This window comes from Fringilla coelebs, assembly GCF_963513975.1.
Source record: "Fringilla coelebs genome assembly, chromosome: 2".
Classification (NCBI taxonomy): domain Eukaryota; kingdom Metazoa; phylum Chordata; class Aves; order Passeriformes; family Fringillidae; genus Fringilla; species Fringilla coelebs.
In genome coordinates, this window is record NC_140029.1 from 77,928,094 (window position 1) to 77,950,711 (window position 22,618).

At 35.2% G+C, this 22,618-nt stretch overlaps 1 protein-coding gene across 2 annotated transcripts in view; it reads right to left on the reverse strand.

The window, feature by feature from the left end:
• CNTN5 (contactin 5) overlaps window positions 1–22,246 on the reverse strand; it is a gene marked incomplete at both ends in the record, with an annotated part of 310,341 nt that extends 288,095 nt beyond the window's left edge. For both annotated transcript variants that reach the window (XM_084200929.1, XM_084200928.1), the window contains one exon: window positions 22,192–22,246. In XM_084200929.1, coding sequence (XP_084057055.1) covers window positions 22,192–22,246 — 55 coding nt within the window. The remainder of the gene's footprint in view (window positions 1–22,191) is intronic.
• Between the last annotated feature and the right edge of the window lie 372 nt (window positions 22,247–22,618).

The window sequence follows — 22,618 nt, forward strand, 5'->3', positions numbered from 1 at the left end:
CTTCCCATTATTTTCTAGATGATATTAGCCTATTTTCCCCTGTTTTTTTCTAGGCATTCTGATCATCTGCCAATGTCTTCCAAACAGCATTTTAATAATAGCTTAATGTTTAGAAATGAATGCAAGAGAAATGAGGGTTTTACAGTTAAAAGAAAGGATCTACAGATCTGGACATATAACCAATACAGAAGGATGTACATCTGTTGCAATTAAGTGGAAAAAGAAAAAACTGAGAAAAATTATGGTGAAAAATTCAGTTGAAAATCATATATTCCTCTGGTGTCTTTGTATTAGACAATAATTCTTGATTTTTGAGATGAAAAGCCACAATAATCATGACATGGATGAGAATTAAAATACTGATTATATAAATAGATTTTAAAGGGGAAATTGGACATTGGAGTGACTAGGACTAGTCACAGTGTTATATTTTACAGAATTTTATATATATCACCTTGAAAATTGGTGAAACTCCTGAAAATTCTTAGCTCTTAAAGAGACAAAGATGAACATAGAGACTTTCTTTTAAGTATTTTATTGCATATATAAATTTATGTTACCAATACTTTAAATTAAATGTAATTCCACTCTCTATATCACATTCAGGACTGGGTCTAAGGAGTGAATTGTCACATTTCATGCAAATATCGAAAATATAATTAGGTTCCTGAAACAAATAAAATGGCCTGTCTGCATTTACTTTCTGGCTAAATCCCTCCAAAAGTACTTCCAAGAGCTGATAGCCAATGCTTTACTGTTGCAATTGCTATTTGTCCATATTGGTTTTTACAAGTATACCCCAGGATTTTGGCCAATTTTAACATCTGGATGGCTATCAATTAAAGTAAATGGGAATTGATGACTGGATGAAAAGATAAATTTTTTCAAGTAGGGTTTGATTCCAAACCCTTCTTTTTTTTAGATTTTTTTTTTTTCAGAAAACAGATTTCGAAAGAGTAAGGTTTAACTATCCCTTCAATGAGCTAAAACCAGAATAAGGAGGTAGAATTCCACCCTTCTTATAATATAGGTTCATAATGTTTGTGGAGGATGCCATAATCCAAAGATAGGAGCATTAGAAATATTTGGATACTGAAATTCCAAGTGTACATGAAGAGCTGCTAAATTCCAGCAGTGAATTGTTTCCTCTAAGTACTGTTCATACATGCCTGACTAGTCTCTACGCATATTTGGAGTGCTCCAACATGAAATGCCCTCTAAAAATGTAAATTTACCCTGATATCTAGACAGTATCCAAGTTATTCCATAAAATGCAGAGTGACATGCATAGTAGAGTTAGGAATTAATAGCTGTGTATCACAGACAAAGCTCCTTGCATACAAGTAGTTTATTTTACATAATACGTGTCTTTCCAAGGAAGACTTGGTTTGTATGCATAAATACTGACACATATTTGCACATACCTCAAACAGTGACACGGAAACAGATGTATATTGGAAATGACTGAAGAAGTAAGCTATGTACCAGCCCCATTCATTTATACATGAAATGTCTTATTGATTTAAAATGAGGTGAAGAGGCACAATCCTATGGAATACCCTAGCCTTGTTTTGTAAATCTCCAGCTGATTTTCAAGCAGTTAAGCTTAAAAAGCCAAACAGACAGAAACACTATGTTTTTGATTTGTGAATGCAGAGAAAACTATTTAAAAAAACCTTCTGGGACAAGCTTTCATTTGCTCTTAAGTCTGTTTCTGCCCTCCAGATCCACCTCAACTTTTTTCAGTTACTTGATGGACTTTAGAAGTGTGCTAACTACGTAAGTTAATGGGAATGAAGAGAACATTCTAGAGAGCAGCTTTGCTTACTAAGCCTTAATCCATGACAACCAAACCTGATCCTTCATATCAAAATCTTCATAAGGGTCACAGATTTGTGTTAAAGATTTCAGGGAGAGATGAAAATTGGGAGTTATACCCCATTAGATGCCCAGTTGGGTGATGAGGCAGCTCACCAGCTCATTTTAGCAAGGAACTGCGTTGGGCAGGTCAAGACAAGACCCATGACTCGGGTCCAAGGCTTTCCTAGCTGGTTTTCCTTCCACACCTGTGGATTTAGCTGAGACAAAAGCCCTTCTTTGTGGCACAATGCATGTCCCATGTGATAGGACCAAGGTGGGGACAAAAAGTACACATTGGCCATGTGCAGCCGACAGTCAGCACTGTCCAGCTGCCGCCTGGCTCTCCCTAGGACTGATAAACAAAGTAACAAATTACAATAGCTCACCTCCTCTTTAATCTATTTACTTTAGGAAAAGGCAACTACAGTATTAAAATGTCGGGATGGTTGTCGTTATTAACAAGGCCAAAAATAGATCTTTTGAGAATGTGAAAAATGAGGGCAGTAGAATTTAATAGGATCTCTGATGACCTGGAAAAAAAAAAAGCCCATTTGCAGCTCTTTTGCTGTGTATTACAACAAGCAAAAACAAAGCTAATTTATCTCCAAAAAAGCAAATTGCTTTATAGTAAATGGCTCATGAGGGGCCAATAAAAACATTAGAGAATCTTTGACATGGTGAATAATTAAAGACTGGTCAAAATCTTGATAGAAACTCCCTACTGCCTGCAAATTACAAGATCTCAAGGGTACTCCTGCAGAAAAGGAAATGTAGAGTAACACAGGAAACGACTCAAGTACCAGGTCCAACACAACAGCATTAAATATTAAATATTAAGTAACAGCAAGCACCAAAGAAAAAGAACTTTACATCATCATAATCTAATTTGGCTCTGTATCATGGGGACTTATACATCTTAATGGTTCAAGCAATAAATTCAACTAGAAAAACCAACAGGGTAATAATCTAAAAAAAGACAGTGCATTAATAGGTCATGTATTTGGAAATAACCTCTTAAATTGACCAATTAAATAATAAAAGATAAAATTATATATCATCATTAAGTATTCTATAAGGTGCTCTCTGAAAAATAGCGAACATTTACCCTTTATTCGATTAAATTTTAAAGACAGTAGACCCATACTGAAATATTTTTATTCTTCTGAACTACAGCTCCTGAGAAAGAGTGATTTAGATTCCCTAGGCACTGTGATGATTTTCATTAAAACCACCTCTGTTTTTCATAATTCAAGACCTGTGCTGCCCCAGCTTAGTCAAATAAGTCTCTCTCCCAACTGCAAAAGCAAAAGCAAGAACCAAGTCCTTCATATAAAATACCAATATTGTTCCCCAAACTCCACTTGTTTTTATTGGAGGTAAGCAATATTTTCAGGGAATAAAAACCCTCAAATCAATGAAAATCATGCCATTAAAAAATAAGGTAACATGTATAGGGAAGAACAGCAACAGATTTTCGAAATGACATTTACCCTATGCTGTCAATGCAAAATAAGATTTTGAGTTATTCCAAAAAAATCAAATAAACAGAGTAGAATCAGACCTACTAGGTTCACCTACATCAAAGTGAAACCTCAAAATAATGACTCTACCCATTCCAGACGATGTTTGTTTTCAATTTTTTCAATTTTTCATTAACCATTACACTCATGTTACAACTCTTTGCAACCACAAACAGCTTAATGTAAATTATAAATAATGCCAATAATTAACAAACATTACATTAACCTTATAACTTGATAGGAGTAGAGGTAATAAACAAGCTTAAACATAAGAAATCTGTGTTGGATTCAAAGGAAAAAAACAAACATAAAAGTAGTCGAATACTGCAATATGTTTTCCAGGGAGACTGTGGGATGCCTATTTTTGGAATTCTTCAGAACTCTCTTGGACATAATCTGGACTGGGTATCTTGATATAATTACCCCTGCTTTGAGCTGATGGCTGGATTAATTGATCTCCAGTGGTCCCTTCCAACCTCAATTTTTCTATGATTTTACTATTTTCTCCTGTCTGCATTTTCACTGTCAAGCTTTTAAAAAAATTTAAAAGAAACCAACGAACCAGAAACGAACATATGCTATAATAAGAAAAAAAAAACCTTAATGGCAAACTAACTGAGCATCTTTGGCACTCTTGGTAGCGTTAGTTGGTTTAACAATGTCAATACTCAAATAATCAAGCCACAGAAAAATGCACAGCACATAAGGTTCGTACTTTAAAAACCACCCTTCTTTATGCTTTCAGTTCTCTAAGAAATCACAGCTCTGTGGAACGTGTTTAGCAGTGACCCATGGTGATCACCTAGTGAGGGGAACTTGCTTCTGCAAAACTGTTCTTTGGAAAGGATGAAATACTGAGGAAAAAAACATGGTTAGAACAGATCTGAGTTTTGACCCAAAATCCCTCTCTTTCTCTTTCTCTAAGAAACTGTACAAGGTCAAGGAGAAAATAAAGATTTTTTTCAGTAATTGCTATTTAAAATTGAGTAGCATTTGCTAATAAAACCTTCTGTGTCTTAGCTGATTTTATTCAGAGGCTTTATACAGAGATTTAAACAAATGTGTCTGCTTAACCTGGTAAAATTTCTTTGGCAATAGATCTAGAAAATGCCAGGGTCTATAGGATGAAAATTCACATGGTCTTCGGCTACTGTGTTAAAACATGGGAAAATTTTGAATCTCTATTGCAAATCAGTATAGCAATGTTATAACAGTTATATTGATTTATGGTTTTTCATGTACTCTAGGAGGAAAACAAACATATCAGAAGTGGAACTCAAAGCCAACTTGTTTATTTATCTAGGTCCCCAAGAAAATATTTGCACTATGATAAACGTTAATTTTATAAGTACCTTATAAACTACCGAGGACAGTACAGACTAAAATCTTCTTTTTTGGTTCAAGCACTGTCAAAGAAAGCTTTTAAACCTCCTGTTGTGGGTTTTCTAAAGGACAACTAGGAATTATTAAGTAGAGGGGTTAAATTAAAAATTCAAACTGTCCTTTCGACAAGGAATAATGGATTAATTAGAGGCCAAACCATCTGTATTTCTTTGTCAGCAAGAAATTACTGTGTCATGGATTATGACACTGTATAACACCTACCAGAATAGTGACACTGTAATGTCACCATACTCATACTTTCATCTCCTTTTGATGGGTGATCATGTCATTACGCAGGATGTGAAACACAACATCACCATAAGTCATCCACATAAATCTATGGAGCTCATGATAAATTCGTGACACTATTTGTTTCACTATAACTGTCTTGCTGAAGGTACAGCTGCTCCACTCCAATTGGGACAGCTCAATTCTTATTTTAATGTACTGCTTGAAATTCTTGCCTCTCTGTAAAACACGGAGGAAAAAAATATGCACGCACAGAAACACATTCAAGTTCTAGCCAAAAATAATTAATGAGGGATATTGCATTTTTTTCTTGTGAAAAAGATTGCAGAAAAAAGGCTGAATTTTAAACATTTGTATTCAGTAATTAATGTTTTCCATCTATGTATACAGAATTTATTTCCCTTCATTTTCCTTTTGCTTAAAAGAAAAGTTCAAACCATCCTGCCTTCTTTACAGGAATAGCCAGGAACAATGCATATCCATGTGTAAATTGAATTTTTGTCTTTATTTTTGAGCTCCGCTGAACAAGTAGAAAATAAATGTAAATGAGGAAGGAAAGCAGCCAGAATTCCTCAGAGTTCCACTGGGAATGTAAAGAACATGTTGCTAGTGATATTTCTGCTGTTGTGTTTAGTGCCAACAAATCTCCTAAGTTTTGGTTTGTTTTTTTTTTTTTCAAAACACCAAACTGTTGCAAACCTCAGTTAATGTGCTCTGCATAACAGTACTTCTAAATTCATACATGATTCCTTTTTGCTTTCTCAAGCTAAGCACCTAGAGACCACAAAGCAAGCCAGGGAAAAATAACCACTGCATATATTAGAAAATTCATAACTACAAAGCCCTAGTCTGTAGAATTAGTACACTTTTTACTATTCTACTTGACTGTCAGTACAAGGTATTTTACAAGGATTAAGGCCAACAAGTCAAACAGGTAGACTGATGTAATGTTAATATAGCAGTTTTCAGAGCAGGTTTTGTGTGGTAATGAGATGATAAGAAAATGTGTGAAAAAGAAGACAGAAAAGAAGCGTGAGGGAGAGAAGGAAATGGTAAAATGTTGCTAACTTAATCTACCACACGTGTAAAGGTCAACCCACAAAATGAAGAAATGTTTTTGCTTTTTGCTTGGTGCCTCTCTAGCTAGCAAACTTAATGCCCAAGATCTGCTGACTTCTCTAGGAGCAGAGGACCTGATGCACAAGGAAGAATAAACTGTAGGACAAGCCTATGGCATGCACGCTAATGTTAAGGAAAACAATTCTGACCAAAAAAATCCTACTTCTTGGCAAACTCCCTGGTACCTACATTGATTTGTTTAAGCCTTGACTGTCTCAACCTGTTTCACTACTGATTAACTAATTCACAGATCAACTAAGGTTGGAGGGGACTTCCAGACGTCATCTAGTTCAACTCCCATACTACAGAAAAGACACCTAGAACTGTTTGCACAGGATCATGTGCAGGAAATTGTTGAATAGACAAAAGGAGAGACTCCACAACCTCTCTGCACAACCTGTGCTCAGTGACTCTCAAAGTAAAAAACTGTTTCCTGATGTTTCAGTTTGTACTAATTGCGTCTTCTGCCAGTGGGCACCAGTAAATAAAAGAGCCTGGCTCCATCCTCTTTGCACGCTCCTTTCTGGTTCTTGTGACATTGATCACATTGCCGTGAGCCTTCTCTTCTCCACGCCAAACAGCTCGGGGTCTCTTAGCCTTTTGCATTGGAGACATACTGCACTTCACGGCCCTTCACTGGACTGCCTTCAGTGTGTCCATGTCTCTCTTGTGGTGTGGAGTCCAGAAATGGATACAGCACTCCAAGGGTCACCTCACCAGTGCTGGCAGAGAAGTTGTGGATGCCCAGTCCTTGGAAGTGTTCAAGGCTGGGCTGAATGGGGCCCTGAGTAACCTGGTCTAGTGGGAGGTGTCTCTGGCCATGGCAGGGCAGTTGGTATGATATTACATTTAAGGTCAATTCCAACCCAAACCATTCCATGATTTTATGGTTCTATGATTCTATGATTTTATCACAATATGTGGGTCAAGGAAGAGTATGCTTTTGCTTTTAAGCTCTTCAGTTAATTCCTAAAGCCTGTTTGAGGGACTCCATTCCTATAAATACAACCATTTAACATATTTTGCTTATTCTGTTGTCACACAGTTGTGCTGCTCACTTTGAGAATTCACAGTTACACAGATGATGTGAAAAGGAATGCAAAAATTAGCTGAATGACAAGAAGTAATGAACCTGGGAAACAAGGTGAAACATCAGTTGGAAACTATACATTTACCAACATCTCATACTCTGTTTTCCCTAAATGCTCCCAGTAACTGTGAAATAACAGTGGGAGTGGCAGTGTCTGTTGTAACACACTGGTAAGATAATTTGATTTGCTACCTTATCAAAGAATAGTCACAAGTGGAAATATAGCCGAATATTCTTTAGCGTATGTCTTTTCAACATGCTGATAGAGATTCTAGTTTTTTAACCATTATCTAAATTATGTGTGACAGAAACATGCTGAACTAATTCTCTTCTGATGCCTTTTTTCTTATTAATTTCTAATTAAGCCCAAGAAATACTTAAATTGTTTCATCTAGAAAAGAAGTGACAGCCAAGAAAGTGACAGCCAAGAACACTATTTATCTAACCTTGACAGTGAAATAAAATAAAATTATTAGTGCACTAAGTATTCATTGTTATGTACTTCCAGATATCAAAATTTGTACTAGTTTAAGTATTATGTCACTCTCATATTGAAATAGCTGGGAAAACTTAGAAAACTTCTCTCAAAACTTTAATACTTTCATTAAATGAGAAATTTTGCATTTCATACCAAAAAAATAGCTGATTTTGGGTAACTTTTTTCTGTGTCTGATATGTCTGATTTTATGTAGAAAAAAGAGAGATAAGTAAAAAAGCATACAGTGTCATAACTACACCACATTGTAATGATACTATTGAGAATGATTAATAAGGCTTTCAGCCTGTATCCTAAAATAATCTCTCAGGCATTATTCTTGTCATCGTTGATGATACCTGGAGGACAGTCTCCTAATTTAATGTGCCTGAATTACATACCTACTATAGGAAGCATAATTATGTCCACTTAATTCCAAAACTCTTTAATAGAAGGATGATATGTAAACCAAGTATATATATACCAGATTTACAAAGCAACACGTATTTTAGCAGCTCTTCATCTTAGTTCAAAGACAAGCACAAATCTATCCTATGGATGTGAAGATAATTTCTGCTTAGGGCTTCTGTTTGGAAGAGTGATTGATTTGTTTTGTTGTCTACAGTTAAACATAGTAGAGGTACAGTTTTGCAATATATCTCCAGAACTTATTTTAGAAATGAAATCTGTATGTCTATATGTATATCTCATCTTTAGAGCCACAGATGAGATAATTAGAATTCTGTAGTTGGCTGATTAAATGAGAATATACTATTCTATATCTTTCCTTATCATTTTGAAAACTCTAGATTTGCACATGATCCATTTAGGTTTTTACACTTCTATCCATTATGAATTCAGGCAAGTACCAAAGGATTTACTCTCCAGTCATACTGTGTGGATTTAGTTTCATTAAGGAAAGTTAGTTTACTGTTAGACAGCAGGGTTTTGTAAATTTTATTTTAACCATTTGGAATGTGTGATCCAACAAAATTAACAAGAAAAAAATTCTCATCCTTGGGGTTGTAAGGTTTACTTGGTGAATCTCCCTTACCAATTGGGGCAGCAGAGGGGGTGGCAGGGTACGACAGCAGGAGAGTAAATTTAATCAGAATTTTAAAAACCTCAGGAAAAGACAGTATAAATTTGATTTGAGCTGTGATTTGGCACAAATCTATCTAATAGAAATCCTCACTAGTGCATTTGTATAAGAGGGATGGATTTGATTTAATCTTCCAAAAAAAATGAACACTAAATTACACACACCAGATGAGACTAAACTCGCTTTATCACCAACAGAAAGACAGTGAGTCATTTTTATGAAGTTAATCAGCTCATCTAAGGTATAATGAAGCCTCTACTAAAGGACAAGCATTCATTTAACAATTGCTTTTCTTTTTCTTTTTTCCTTTTTTCCCCTTTTCCTACTTTTTTAAAGGCAAGAGGATTACCTGAAATTCATATTTCTGCAAATCGAAGATCAAAGCCATGGTGCCATACATGCTGCTACAAGAATACTCTTGTCTCTTCATCATCTCAGAGGAAAATATCCCTGGCTGAATCTACTTCTCAATTACAGAAATGCTCTTTGGGCCTGGTTGAGTGAATACAGAGACCAGGGCAGTTACTGCCTTATCTCAAATTATTTGACTAGCATGTCAGTTGAAAGAGCTACTGATCAAAATTCTCTAACTTGTTTTAGAAGTCCAAATAAAACCCTTTCTGACATTTATTAATCTGTGACATTTTAATGTTTCCTAAGAAGCACATGGAGATATCTTGAAAAAGGTTATATAAACATCTCTAAGTAGTCTAAGCAGCAGAATGCCTCATTTTCTGAGTCTTAGTACTTAATACTTCAACACAGTCCCTGAAATTTCCTTTTTCAGTTTGAAGCAAGAATTAATGGAATATTGACTTGTTTTTAGAAGAATGGGGTGCAGTATGTGAGGGACATACAGAAATAGCTCTATTTGCAAATCCTAAAAATTGCGTGGTGGAAACATTTTTATCAAGCAACAAATATGCCCAGGGGGTCCCTGAATTTTCTTTATGAACTAAAATATAAAGGAACTGTGTAGGTAAAGCACAAAAATTATTAAAATACATATGCACATAAATCAATAAATTCCATTTAAGTAGTCCCTATTTGCATTTTGGCCTGTTTGACACCATTAAGATGAAGCTGGAGGTCTATTAATTCCATCAATATTTAATACTCTGAGATGATAAATAAGAGAGAATAATTGTGAACTAATTAATAGAAATCTTTTCCTTCTGGTATAAAAATATGATGTAATGCAAAATCAGACTTATAATTGTGCTGTATTATTACATCAAGAACATAGGGGGTTGTTTACTTAGGTAACATATGGCCTTTAGGATTAATCATCTCTGAGCATGTGGTTCTTGGAACTCATAATAAAAGCTTAAAAGCAAATTTAGGTATTTATCTATTTGCAATTTAAATTTAAGAAAAAGGAAAACTACTGCTACCACTGCCAGCTATAATTATGTCTCACTGAACATAAGAGAAAAAAACTTCCTCACTAACAAAAATATTTGTGCAAGGAATAAAACACATTCTCTGGGTTCCACTGAAAGAACTTCTAAAATTATGTCCAGGAAGTTCCCAGAACACAGACTCTTAAAGACCTGCCAATCCTTCTACCATGTTGCAGTAACTTGAGTAGACAACAGAATGTGCTGCAGATATGCCTTTGAAACCAGAGCAAAGGCAAATTTCAAGGCTCCCAACCTGAAATGAACTCACCAATTGCTAATTTTTTTGTATTGGTTACTCCTAGACAAATTAAGCAAATGCTAGACAAATTTACTTTGAAATTAATTATGAGAATATTGTGATCAGAGCCTTGGAAAACAGTTTTGATTAATTTCTCTGCAGATACATTAATATTCTTTGTGGATTTAGAACCAGGACATAGATCTATTTTTAATCCTTTACTTTTATTGCATGCCAAAAAGTCTTCATTAAACCTTGCTGCAACTAGAGCTAGGTTTTTTATTTTACAATTTCTCATTTCTTAAGCATCAAGGAAATACCAAAAACACTGTGATTAAATCTATCTTTATTAACAATCTTCTCTCATGAGCCAGTCTGATACATCGCTGAAATCTTTATACAGGTAAATAATAGATCTATTTGAGACCTACAAATATTTTAGGAATTTTGAGCTTTTCAGAACATTATTCAGCACTGTTTTCACAGTGGAATGATATAATATAAGACTTCCCCATATCAGCTTTTGTAGAAAGAAAACTGATGGAAATGTGTAAGTATAAAAGGGAAAGAAGAAATTTAAGTGTTCATGAGAACAGATATGATAAAAATGTTCCAGGAAGAATCAGGAAGACTCAGGTTGTAAATTGGAAGCCTTTCTAGAAAGGCATGTGCTTTTGCTCTATTTGGCAGATTAATTAGTATTTTAAAATGAACTTTTTCACTGACATGAGTAATGTAAAAATTAGGTTAATTAAGAAAAGCTCATTACAGTACTCTATTTTTTTATGTCAAAATATACCTTATCAAAGTGGAAACTCAATAATTTCTCCTTTTTAAATGTTGCTAAGAATTAGAAATATTTTAAACCATAGTTTTCTCAAGCCTTACATAAAAAATAATTGATTTAATATTTTAATAGTATTTTGTTTGTCATAAAATTCTTATCACAGGTATTTTAAAACCTTACCAACAAGTATAAGGACAACTCACCAAAAGAAACATGAAAGTGAAAAATACCCAAAATACCTGGTGGGTTCTTTGGAAATGGTATTTAATTGAATGACTTTTTTTTCATATATCGCAGAATCAAAAGGCTAATTTTTTGCTTTAGATCTACTTAATTTTTCTTATAGTAGTTTGGCATGTCTTCTCTACTGTCAGACTGCACTATGGTACCATTGTTCTGTGCACATTGGGAGACATGCAAACTTATAGCCTTAGCTATACAGAGCATAAATTATAGACAGTGTTTAAGAGCATACTAACGGAATGGGGAGGACCGAGACCGTTTTAGAGGAATTTCTTTTCTTTCAGTTTTTAACAAACTTATTTTTTTCATTGCTAAACCTAATCTAATGGGAAATTCTGAAATGCAAAGGAGCACACATAGGATATCTTGCTAAACCCAGTTTTTGATATTTCTTTTGACATCCTTAAAGATGCAGTTTAAAAGTCCTTAAATCTTAAAAAAATATGATGTAAATGTCACACTAAAGAGCAGAGTAGAAGTCTAAAAGTACATACTGGTCAACTTTTAAATTTTTGTTTGCCTTGCACTGTTTCCTATTAAATGACAATTGTAAACAATCTATATCAGGAGATATAGAAACTAAATCGTGTTAAAGTCACTAAGTCCATCAATAGCCCCCATTTCACCCAATGAGTCAAATCAGTGTTGAAATTAATGTAAAAAGAGATCTTCAATTGTTTCTTTTTCATTTCACTATGTCCATTCCTGTTTGAGTTGCCCAATTTGTACATTATTTATAATTTTTATCCATAGATATGAATGTTAAACTCATTAAAGTGACACATCAAACACTGTTACAAAGTTTTAAGGACTGCCCAGCTAATGGAAAATACAAATTCTATTATTTTAAAAATTCTATCTGAAATAGTCATCAAACAATATGAGTTAAGCAAAGGAAAAATATATTACAAATAGAAAAATATACTACTTTGAGTTAAAAATAAATGATAGGTACAAGTGTAAACTCTACAGAATTGTAATGTTTCATGTTACTCCTGGTGGGTAAGGTTACCAAATCAGAGTGCATTTATTTTCCTGCAGATGTAATCATTTCACTCCTCACCTCTGCTCATCTCTGACATATCTACTTTTAGAACATATCATCACAATTGTGACTTTACAGTATCTTAGCAAAAAATTGGCTATGAGACAAAAGGCGTTAATTTCTGTATTCTACCATTTCAGCATATTTTAATTTTATGGTTTTTTGTGTGTTATGCATTGTAAAATAATTTTTGAGAGGTTTCTCATTTTTTACTTTTTGAACAGGGTAGGGCTTCAATGACAAGCCAAAAACAGTTGGAGATTAATCTAGACCAAACAACTCATTTAAGAGTAGTTTCCACAGGGCTCAGAGAATGGCAGCATCTCTAGACAGGGATTCAGAACTGCTAAGTTACACTGTCAGGAAATATTTATGAACATGCTCAGCTTTTTCTTCTAAAATGGCTGACTCTGTGATCCATTGTTCTTTTTTTAATCACTTTAAAATCAATAGTAAATTTCAATGATGCCACATCCCCTTGCAGATGATGAAATTACATTCTTTTTTTACCTAACTCACTTAAATCACAGACTTAGTCAGAATACCTGTCTTCACATTTCTTCCTGGACAAAATGAGAGCGCTATCATTCACAGTGTTATAGGGAGTTTAAATACTATCACTTGCAATTCTGTGCTGAGCAGAGATGATACCCTTAATGGCTGTGTGGTGAGCCATAGCAAACCACCTACAGCTTTGCACTGAGCTAAATTGACACTTCGTATAGTGCCATGACTGCAACGCTCCCTTTTCACAGTTGCACACCATATTAAGGGCAAACACAGGCCATGGTGCACTCAGCTCAGGGTCACACCCCAGTCGACATCAATGGTACAGGAACAGTTTAACCACTGAGCTCACTGTATTAGCTGTAGGGATGCTAAGACTAAAACATAAAAAACTACACAGCCTCCTCACTCCTCCAACACACAACAGCAGAAAATTCTCAATCAAAACCAGCTCTGATGGAGTATTTAACGGAAAAGCCTTTCTACTTGAACACCCTACATTAAGGCAGATAAATCCAAAGAATTTCAGTAAACTAAAACCACTGCTGAAGTGGTCTCAGTACATAGCACATCTAGCCATGTTGAATAAAAGCCAAAATTGCAGGATATGTTCTTCACTATTATAACATTTTCACACTACTGCACTTAATAGGGAAAAGCCTCCCTATCAAAGCAGTCCACTGAGCAAAGCAGTTACCAGTCTCAGTGCTGCATGGAGCTTGATAAACTGCCTCCCACTGTCTTATCATAGAGCAGTATATGCATATATTCCATTTTCTGACAGGGCTGAGATTTATTTTTCACACTATTTTCATTCAGTTTGGGGAACAGATTTAGTTACAGCACAGTAAAGAAGTTGCTGCCACTGAACTGCTAGCACCAATTTACACAAAGGCACTATAGAATTGACTAGAGCATCAAGTCTGGAACAGCAAGAAGTTTCCCCATAGCTACCTACATTCATCAGCTCACACAGATATGAAGTGTTTATTCATCATTAGATATGTGACCTCTCCACATCAGCCAGCGTGTCTCCCATGTAGAGAAACTGGCAGATTTTATCTTACCTAATTTAGTAATTTTTCCAAATAACAATAAGGTTTTCAACACAGGTTGATGATTACTTTTTTGGGATGACTCCATAAAGTGTTTTCAAGTGATAAGAAAATTTTTTACATAATCAACTGATAAAAAAAATTTAATAGGAACAAAACCACATAAGTGGATTTTTTTTAATATGAAGACTTCAGGTATGATACAGGCAACAAGTAATAGCTTCATATTGGCTAAAATTGCTCTGAGTTTAACCTACTGGCATTACTCCAAGCCTGAGAGAGAAAGGGAGCACCTACACCTAGGGAGCAAAGGAAAATACTTGCAAGGAGGCAGATTATCTTATGTGTTGCCTTCTAACGCAGATAGTTATCATAAATAGAGTAGCTATGGACTTTAGCTGTGGGAAGAAAATCATATCATTGCTGAATGTTTACAGCCTTAAAAAGTACATGACTTTTCATTCAAACACAGCAATGAGCTTATTATCTTCCTGGATCATTTCTGATGGTGTTTTATATACACTCCATCTTTTATTCTCTAAATTTATTCAACCCGTGGTAGCAATTAGTTTCTCTGATGTTATTTGCTATAAAAATTTTTGCATTTGAAAGAGCATTTACCCCAAAAGTGTGGTCTGTGATTTGCCAGTACTCTCTTGTGTTGTCATTAAGTATAATTGACCATGCTAGGTAAAACCAGAAGAAACCACCATACACACTTGGCAACATATCTCTTGAAGACTCCTGACTGCAGCTTTTAACCAAAGAAAAGTAAACTCTGCAAGTCTCAAGGGCACAGAGAACTTTTGCAATAATATGTTTGCTACCTGATGCTGGAATTGAGCAGTGAGAAATAAATACAGAAAACGCTCTTGCCGGTGTTTTTGGTTGCTGTTGTGTTTTTTTTCCCCTGACATCTTGACATAGAGTATGGTATTTTTCTCGGTTATTTACTGCAAAAATTATCAGCATCTTAGGATTTTTCTATAAAGATTTCTTTCTTTCTTTCTTTATAGATAGGAGGCAATCTGTAAATTAGATTCTGTCAGAAGGTTTGAGCTTGGTATTCCTAAGGGTTAAAAGCACCAGATGCTATTTCTTGAAATAAAGCTGGACATGAACCAACAATTTGGTTAGTATTTAGTCTTGCTCATGTGGTTGTAGGACAGTAAAGCAATAAAAATTCCTGAACACATCTAACCTGGTAATTGGATAGCATATTGAGAAACTTCTGAGTGGCTCTATGAAAGTGAGTAGTAGGGAGCTTGCTATGCTCTCAATGAACACCCAGGGGGAAGGTAGAACATGTATGGAGGGGAAACAGGGATTAATGCAACTCAAAATTATTTCAAAGACAACCCAGTCTTACTCCCTTTCAGCACAGGTACATGCACACACACACAAACTCACATATTGACTTGCATCCACCACAGAATTTCTATTAGGAACTTGAGAAAACATTTAATTTTTAAAGTTATTTAATTTTGCTTTCCAAATTGAAGCATTGTCATATCTGCCAGCCTTCTAGTAGACCTCTTCCAATATTGGTTTAACCTCATTATTGAAAAACTAGTATCTAATTTCAAAGCTGAATTTGTCATAATTTCCAAGGTTTCACTGCCTTTTAATTGCACTCTTATTAGAAAAGGCCAGGTCAATGCTTAAAAAACATTGTCCTAACTACTAATGACTTCTTGAAATGAAGTTAATAACTTATAATATATTTGTGATATTGTTACTGCTGCTTGGAAACTCTAAATTATTCTCTATTATGAGCTAACTACTCCTTGTACGTGTCTGGCACTGGAAGTAAGAGAACACAGACTCAGTTGCTTATTAAGAGTAAGTATTACTCTTTTTATTACTTCTGATCATGAGAAGTGGTCATCTAGAAGCACACTTAAAATTGATAATCACTTCATAGAATGAATTATTTTTGCCAGCAAATCAATTACAAATATTCCTACAAAAACTTTATCATTGTTGCAATGTGTAGCATAACAGCTGAATTCCCTATAGTATGAATAAAAGTATGAGATTCCTGGGCATGTGGACTTCTGGTGAAGGGTCACACATTGCAGTATTTGGAAAAGTATGACATGGAATATCTGGGAAAAGTCATAAGAACAATTTTCAACATCTTGTTAGCCAGCAGTAGGAAACTGGCTTTATAAATTGAACATAGAAAATTGTAAAAAATAAAGAACAACCCAGACATGCATACAAGCAGAAGGATTTACCCTAAAAATATTTTCTTAAATCCATACTCAGTGTCTTTTTTCATGCCTGCAGTTTTTTTCATCCTTAACACTCCTGATTACTTAACATTAAACAACATCAGGCTTCTGGATGCAGTAAATATTTTTTACCTTTCCATTCTTCTTTTGAATCAAACTTAAAGAAAGTACAGTATTTAGCAGATAAGTGCTTTGTTCCCTGATTCAACTAAGCGCTGGATTCAGGAAAGAGGATGTGGACAGCAATCTGCCTTTGTTTTCAGCACTGTGGCTGTTTTCTTGCCTTGCACCCTTTGCAAAGCAGTGTTTAGGATGAGCAGTAGAAGGTTTAAGTGTGTTGTCTCATTTTCCATTTTGACTCAGAAGCCTGTGAACAGGAAAGTCCCCAGGAACTAATACTTATCTAGAGCTCTGTCTCCAGGATTTTATGCTGAGCTATCGAGGGTGATGAAGTTGCATGGTATTTCCTATACTGCCATCAGTGCAGTGCCAGGAGTTGGGGACAGGGTACTGTGGGTAACTCTCTAGATTTATTAGTCATAAACACTGGTCATTCATGTGTTCATCATTCCTATGGCAGAGAAGCAGCTTTCCACATGCTGTCCACTGAATTGGGAAGGACATTGTCTAAAAAAATGAAGAATAAAAATGAGAAATGTCCTGGAACTCAGAGTGCTATACATATTTATATGCTTTGGTTAATGAATTTGTGAACCTTAGGCTATGAATTTTAATCCTGGCCATGGCTGCTGTAGTTCTGAAAGTTACATATTGAGCAGGTCTGTGATGTGTTCTGGAAGCTGACAAATGCAAATAATAGAGACAAGTCCTAAAAGCCTCCAAGTAGCCAGATGGAGAGGGATAGGCACGATAAAAGGCAGGAAGCACCTCAGATCCATGCCAGCTGCAGGTCAAAACTATACAGGACACCTGTGTTTGTTTGTGCTCTTTTACTTAAGAGCATTTTTGTAAGTGTCCATTCATATAATATTCTAGCAAACAACTGCTCAGAAAAAGTCATGCTGGTTCTAACTTTGAACACCATAATGAGGGATACAGAAAAAAAAAACATATTGAGGCAGTCATTGCTTAGTAGTGAGCATGTTTTATGTGGAAAGGAATGAATGGCACATAGAGATGAGTTTTAAGGACAAATGTTTACCCACTCGATGCTATGAACACTGACCGCAGGGTCTCAGAGGTACTGCCTCGATCTTGTGAAGTCTTGCTACTTTCATTATAACCATAATTTTATTGATGCCATGAATTATACAGTCTTACAGAGAAAATGAGTCTCACTTTGACCCGATTAACATGCAGAAGGTAATATTACAGAAGTAGATAAATGGGCAGGGGAACAAAAAGGCATACAGAATATGTGTTAGATTAAAATAGAATTAGAACTCTATAAATACTTTCACTCTATTATGCAATCTTTAGCATATATTTAAAATTGAAACATCTTATAAAAGGCAGCAATAATTATTAAAAGGAATGACAGGACTCCTATTCTCAAGCTAGTTTTTTAAAGTATCTTACATCTGCAAATAAAACCCACTAGCTTAGTTTTTCTATAAATCATGAGATGATAATCTGATGTCATTTTTTTCTGTTACAAAAATACTTCTCTTTCTGAAACATGAAGAGACATACCTATTTGTCTCATGAAAAAGACAGGGGCTTCTGCTTTAAAGAAAAATTTTTTTGTAATATACATTTCCAGCTTCTCTGAGAATTCAGTGCAAGAAAACTTTAACAAGTCTAGACAAAAAAAAGGTTTTCTGCTTTTTCATACACTCTGTTCCTAGTGTCAACCAAAATTAAATAGCCTTTACTACACACATAAAAGCAGACTGTAAAGTGATTATGGGGAACCACGACAATAGGACCCTGGGACTATACATCCAGACTAATTCTCATGAACCTAGATTAAATTTAAACTGAGCATCCCTGTACTTTGTGTATCACTGTAACCAAATCAGATTTAAAAAGCTACTCTGAATTTCATATTTACAGTTTCCCCCATAAAAAACTATTCTTTTGTAGCCTGCTGTCTTTCTCTACAGGAAGTCTTCATAGGAGGAAGAAACAGAAAAGAAAAAAAATCTCCCCAAAACCCTTCAAAAATCAACATTTTTTTTCCAACTGTCAGTTCAGTAGTGAGGCAGTCCCTAGCTCAAGAAGAACAGCTTAATTCTTCTTCAGTTCCAGTTTGGCTTGAAGAGCAGTACTACAGATAAGAAAGAACACATCAATCTTGAGATCTTATTTTTATCTGTTAATTATTGATATTTCATAAAAGGGAAATTTTTGACAACTTAACTGTATAACTGTGAGCTGTACTCCCTGACTACCTTTGCTTTAAACCAGAGTAAGAGATATAATTTAGTCCTCATTCTTATGTTCAGAAAATAATATATTTTTCTCCATTCAAATAATATTTTCCATATAGATTAGGCACACTTCCCTACATTCACTCTTAAGCACAACCCAAAATAACAGAGTCAGTTTTAAGATAAAAATGATATAAGAATGGGATCAACACAAACTAGAGAAGTCATCCCTTCTCTTGGATTCTTTCCCTCACCACTGCAAAATCAATACAACAGTGTAGTACTCTCCCAAACACTGCCTGCTACTAGGAGTGATCCCGTGATGTGATGATTAAATGGATAAGTAAGTACTGAATTTTAACACAGCCAAGAAGAACAGAAATTGAATGAACTATCTTCGTGGAGCACCATCAATATCTATTGCTCTGTTGTTAACAGTGCATTCAGCCCTTAAACTTACCAGGCTGCCTTGAATTGCATCAGCTGTAGGAATGAACTCTTTGCAGTTGTAAACATATTTTAATGAGTGCTCCAATATAAAAACATCTCCAAATGCAGGATGATGTAATCAAATATTATAGTTATGGAGACAGTAAATTGCTAGTTATAAAGATGATCTTATTAAAATAACTTCAAATCCAATTTTGTTATATTTTGTTAATTTCAGCTCTTATAGCATTAAATTAAACAATGAATAATTATTACTGCACATGAAGTGATTAAAATGTTATTTTTGTGTGTGAAAAATGTATGTAATCACATTAGATTCAACAACATGTGAAAACAAGCACTGCAGTTAAAAATATTTATTACAGAAATTAAATCTCCTGCATTAATATGGAATAAATGTTTAAAACCACTAAATAATCACAAATCAGAATGAAATTTTAAAAAAAGGAATGCTTTAGAAACCATCATATATATATAACAAATTAACAGATGAGAGAAATAGTCAATTTTAAATATGGTGCTGAATGACTGGCAAGAGTTTTCAGGGTGTAATGTTATTTAAATAAAATTCTTCTGTAAATATTGACTTTCAGTTTAACTTCCCAAGTAGCTACACACTCTAATGCTATATTAGAATTAGTCACTGCTAATGCTTTTAAGTCTTTGCAAGATGTTGTTTGAATGTGCGTGCCTGAACAATGCCTGTGGCAAACAGCTGAAGCTTGTTCCTGTATATCCAATTTTAGGATACAAAATTGTCAGCATATGACATGTGTCTCACAAATTTTCAAGTATATTAATGTGTTATACAGAGTTAGAGAAATCTATTTGGAGCAAACTCTACAGGTATTTTCCTCTAACAGCAGTTGAGAGTAAGGAGATATTAGCTATGTGAAACCAACTTCAGGCTCAGGTACATTAGTTTCACAGATAAATACCCTCTGCCAGATGTTGACATTTAACTCAAAAATTTCAAGATAAAAGAAATAATTCTCCAAAAGAAATCCTGTATTTAAATTTCTGACATCCTTCTGAATTTTGCATCAAATTTCTTGCAATTTGTAGCAATAAAAATATAAATATCAATTAAAAAATTAAATTACATTAATAGGTGGTGGTTTAAGGTACTACTACTATTAGAATCACCTAAATACGAACATTTACAATACACACTAATGTTTACAATGTGTCTGACAGTCCAGTACAAAGAATACAGAAATTTCTCTTTCCAAAACCAACAGACTTAGATAACATGATGAAGCCACAAGAAGGAAACCAGATTGGATCAGACTCTTTCATTTATATATCCAAAGCATGTACATTGACATCCATGGGCACATTTCATTATTAAATTTCTGTGTCAAATATAATTTTATTGTTAATAATTGAGGTGTTTTATTCGCTGACTTTTGAATTTCTTGTGATGACACAAACCCAACAAATTTTGGAAGAATTTTGGAAAATAATAGCTTTGTAACTGTTGAGATGCAATGACCATGTCTTAATACAAGTACAGCATTTGTTAATATCTTAATCTAAATCTTTACAGTTTCAGCACTCAGTGTAGAGGCCCAGTGAAGGTGACTTTAGTTGCATTCCCACCCACCCTTAGGCTGCACTGTGGTCTGAGAAATGCTCATTAGGCTTTGGTCTAGAAGAACTGCAGCTGGATCAAGGCTCTCTCCAGCATGTCAGAAATGCTGTCTATTCCCTGGAAGCAGAACACCAATTTTTTTTGAAGAGCAGTCTTTGAAACTTATTTTTCTTGCCTGAAAAACCCAAATTAAATAATATTTCTGTTGCTGAATCTTCAAAGAAAGTTACCAACTTGAATTTCATCCAGGATAGAATATTACTAAAAGCCACTCTGTTGTGATCTTATAAAAAGTGATCTAAAGTGACACCTTTTCGAGCTCTCAGTTATGAGGGGCTGATGAGTGAGTACTAAAGTCCGCGACCCAATGACCTTATAAAGAGTGATCCAAAGTGAGATTTTTTTTGAACTCTCAATTTCCAGAACATAAGTGGCTAATGTGTCTCAAACACCAATATGGCTGTGAAGCCAACCAAGAACTTTTAGTAATAACAGACATGAACTTTTGGTGATAACCAAGGACTATTTGTATTAGCAGCCACTGAGAAAGAACAAGTTTTGACTGAAGAAGAGAGGCCAGGTGGAGACAGGGCAGCACTTTTCTGTCAGAAAGAACCCCAATGCAGTGCTGCTAAGTGCAGGAAGGAATGGCAGAGAGAGGACATGGACTATAAGGTGAGATTGGGACCACCAAAACTTTGCAAGTTCTCAGACCCATTTCTAGAAAGACCTAAAAGAACAGTGCATAATAAGTAACTAGCAGAGAAAGCGTGGAATTTGTCTTCAGAGTAAAGAAGACACTCCACAAAAAGGTACCCAGCCCCAAGTCCAGGCAGTGACCCTTGAACCCTCGACTCATCAGCCACACTGATGCTGCTGGATTGCTGCTTATCACCTGGGTTGACACTGAAAACAGGTTGGGCATCCCCTCAACTTAGTTGGCACTGTGACTGGGATGGGCATCCCCGTCATCTGGATTGATGCTGAAGTGAGGGGTGGTGTACCCATTTTACTTTTCTTTTTCCTTTTTCTTGTCCTCCCTTTTTTCTCTTTTCCTTTCTTTAATTAGTCCCTCTTTTTGATGAACCTCTTTAATTTCTGTTTTTCCTTCCCTCCTGCCCCTTGATTCAAGATCCACTGCCATGTGCCTAGTCTCTCTTTTCCCTTTACCCTACACTTTTATCTGGACCCCACTGCCACACTGCCTACAAAGCAGGCCAGGGATTAACATACCAATTTTACCAATTTTCATGCTAATTGCATAATTTACCCATAATACTCCATGCTTCTTTGCAGACCCTCTCACTTCTGTCATTTTTTTCAACCAATGAGCATTTTTGAATCTTATAGGCTTCCTTCCCTTAATGGTGGGTCATCACACTCAGGCAAATAGTTTTCATAATGATGATCTCCAGCATGCTTTTACATCTTCCTATTTCTGTTTGCAGTTAAGAGCCTTAAAATGATAAGCAAAGCTTTCCTGTTTTTTGTTTTGATTTACCTGAAAGACAGCCAGTGAGTGACAGAAACAGCAAGAGTTTCCATGACAACCACATCCTTGGTCACAAAGGTCTTTCCGTCCTTCTTTGTGCAGTTGTTAGCAACGTTGACGTTTCTTAATTAAAGCTTAGCCTATTGGGACAAAGACAGATCTCTGTTAGGAAAATTAAAAATATCTCTCAATAATATGACAAACAATTAAAGAGACAAAGCTTCTTCTAATGCAATTAAAAGTCTACTTCCAAAGGACTCTCAGACTCAGAGGGATCTTGCTCCAGTAGTTAACAGTGTTAATAGCTCAAATGTCTGTGGCAGTGCTCTGCATATATGTATATATATTACATGGGTATCACCTTAAAGCTACATGTACTTTGAAGCTTTGAATTTCCAAAAAGCCAAGATTAGAAGATAGCACACATATCTTTCAC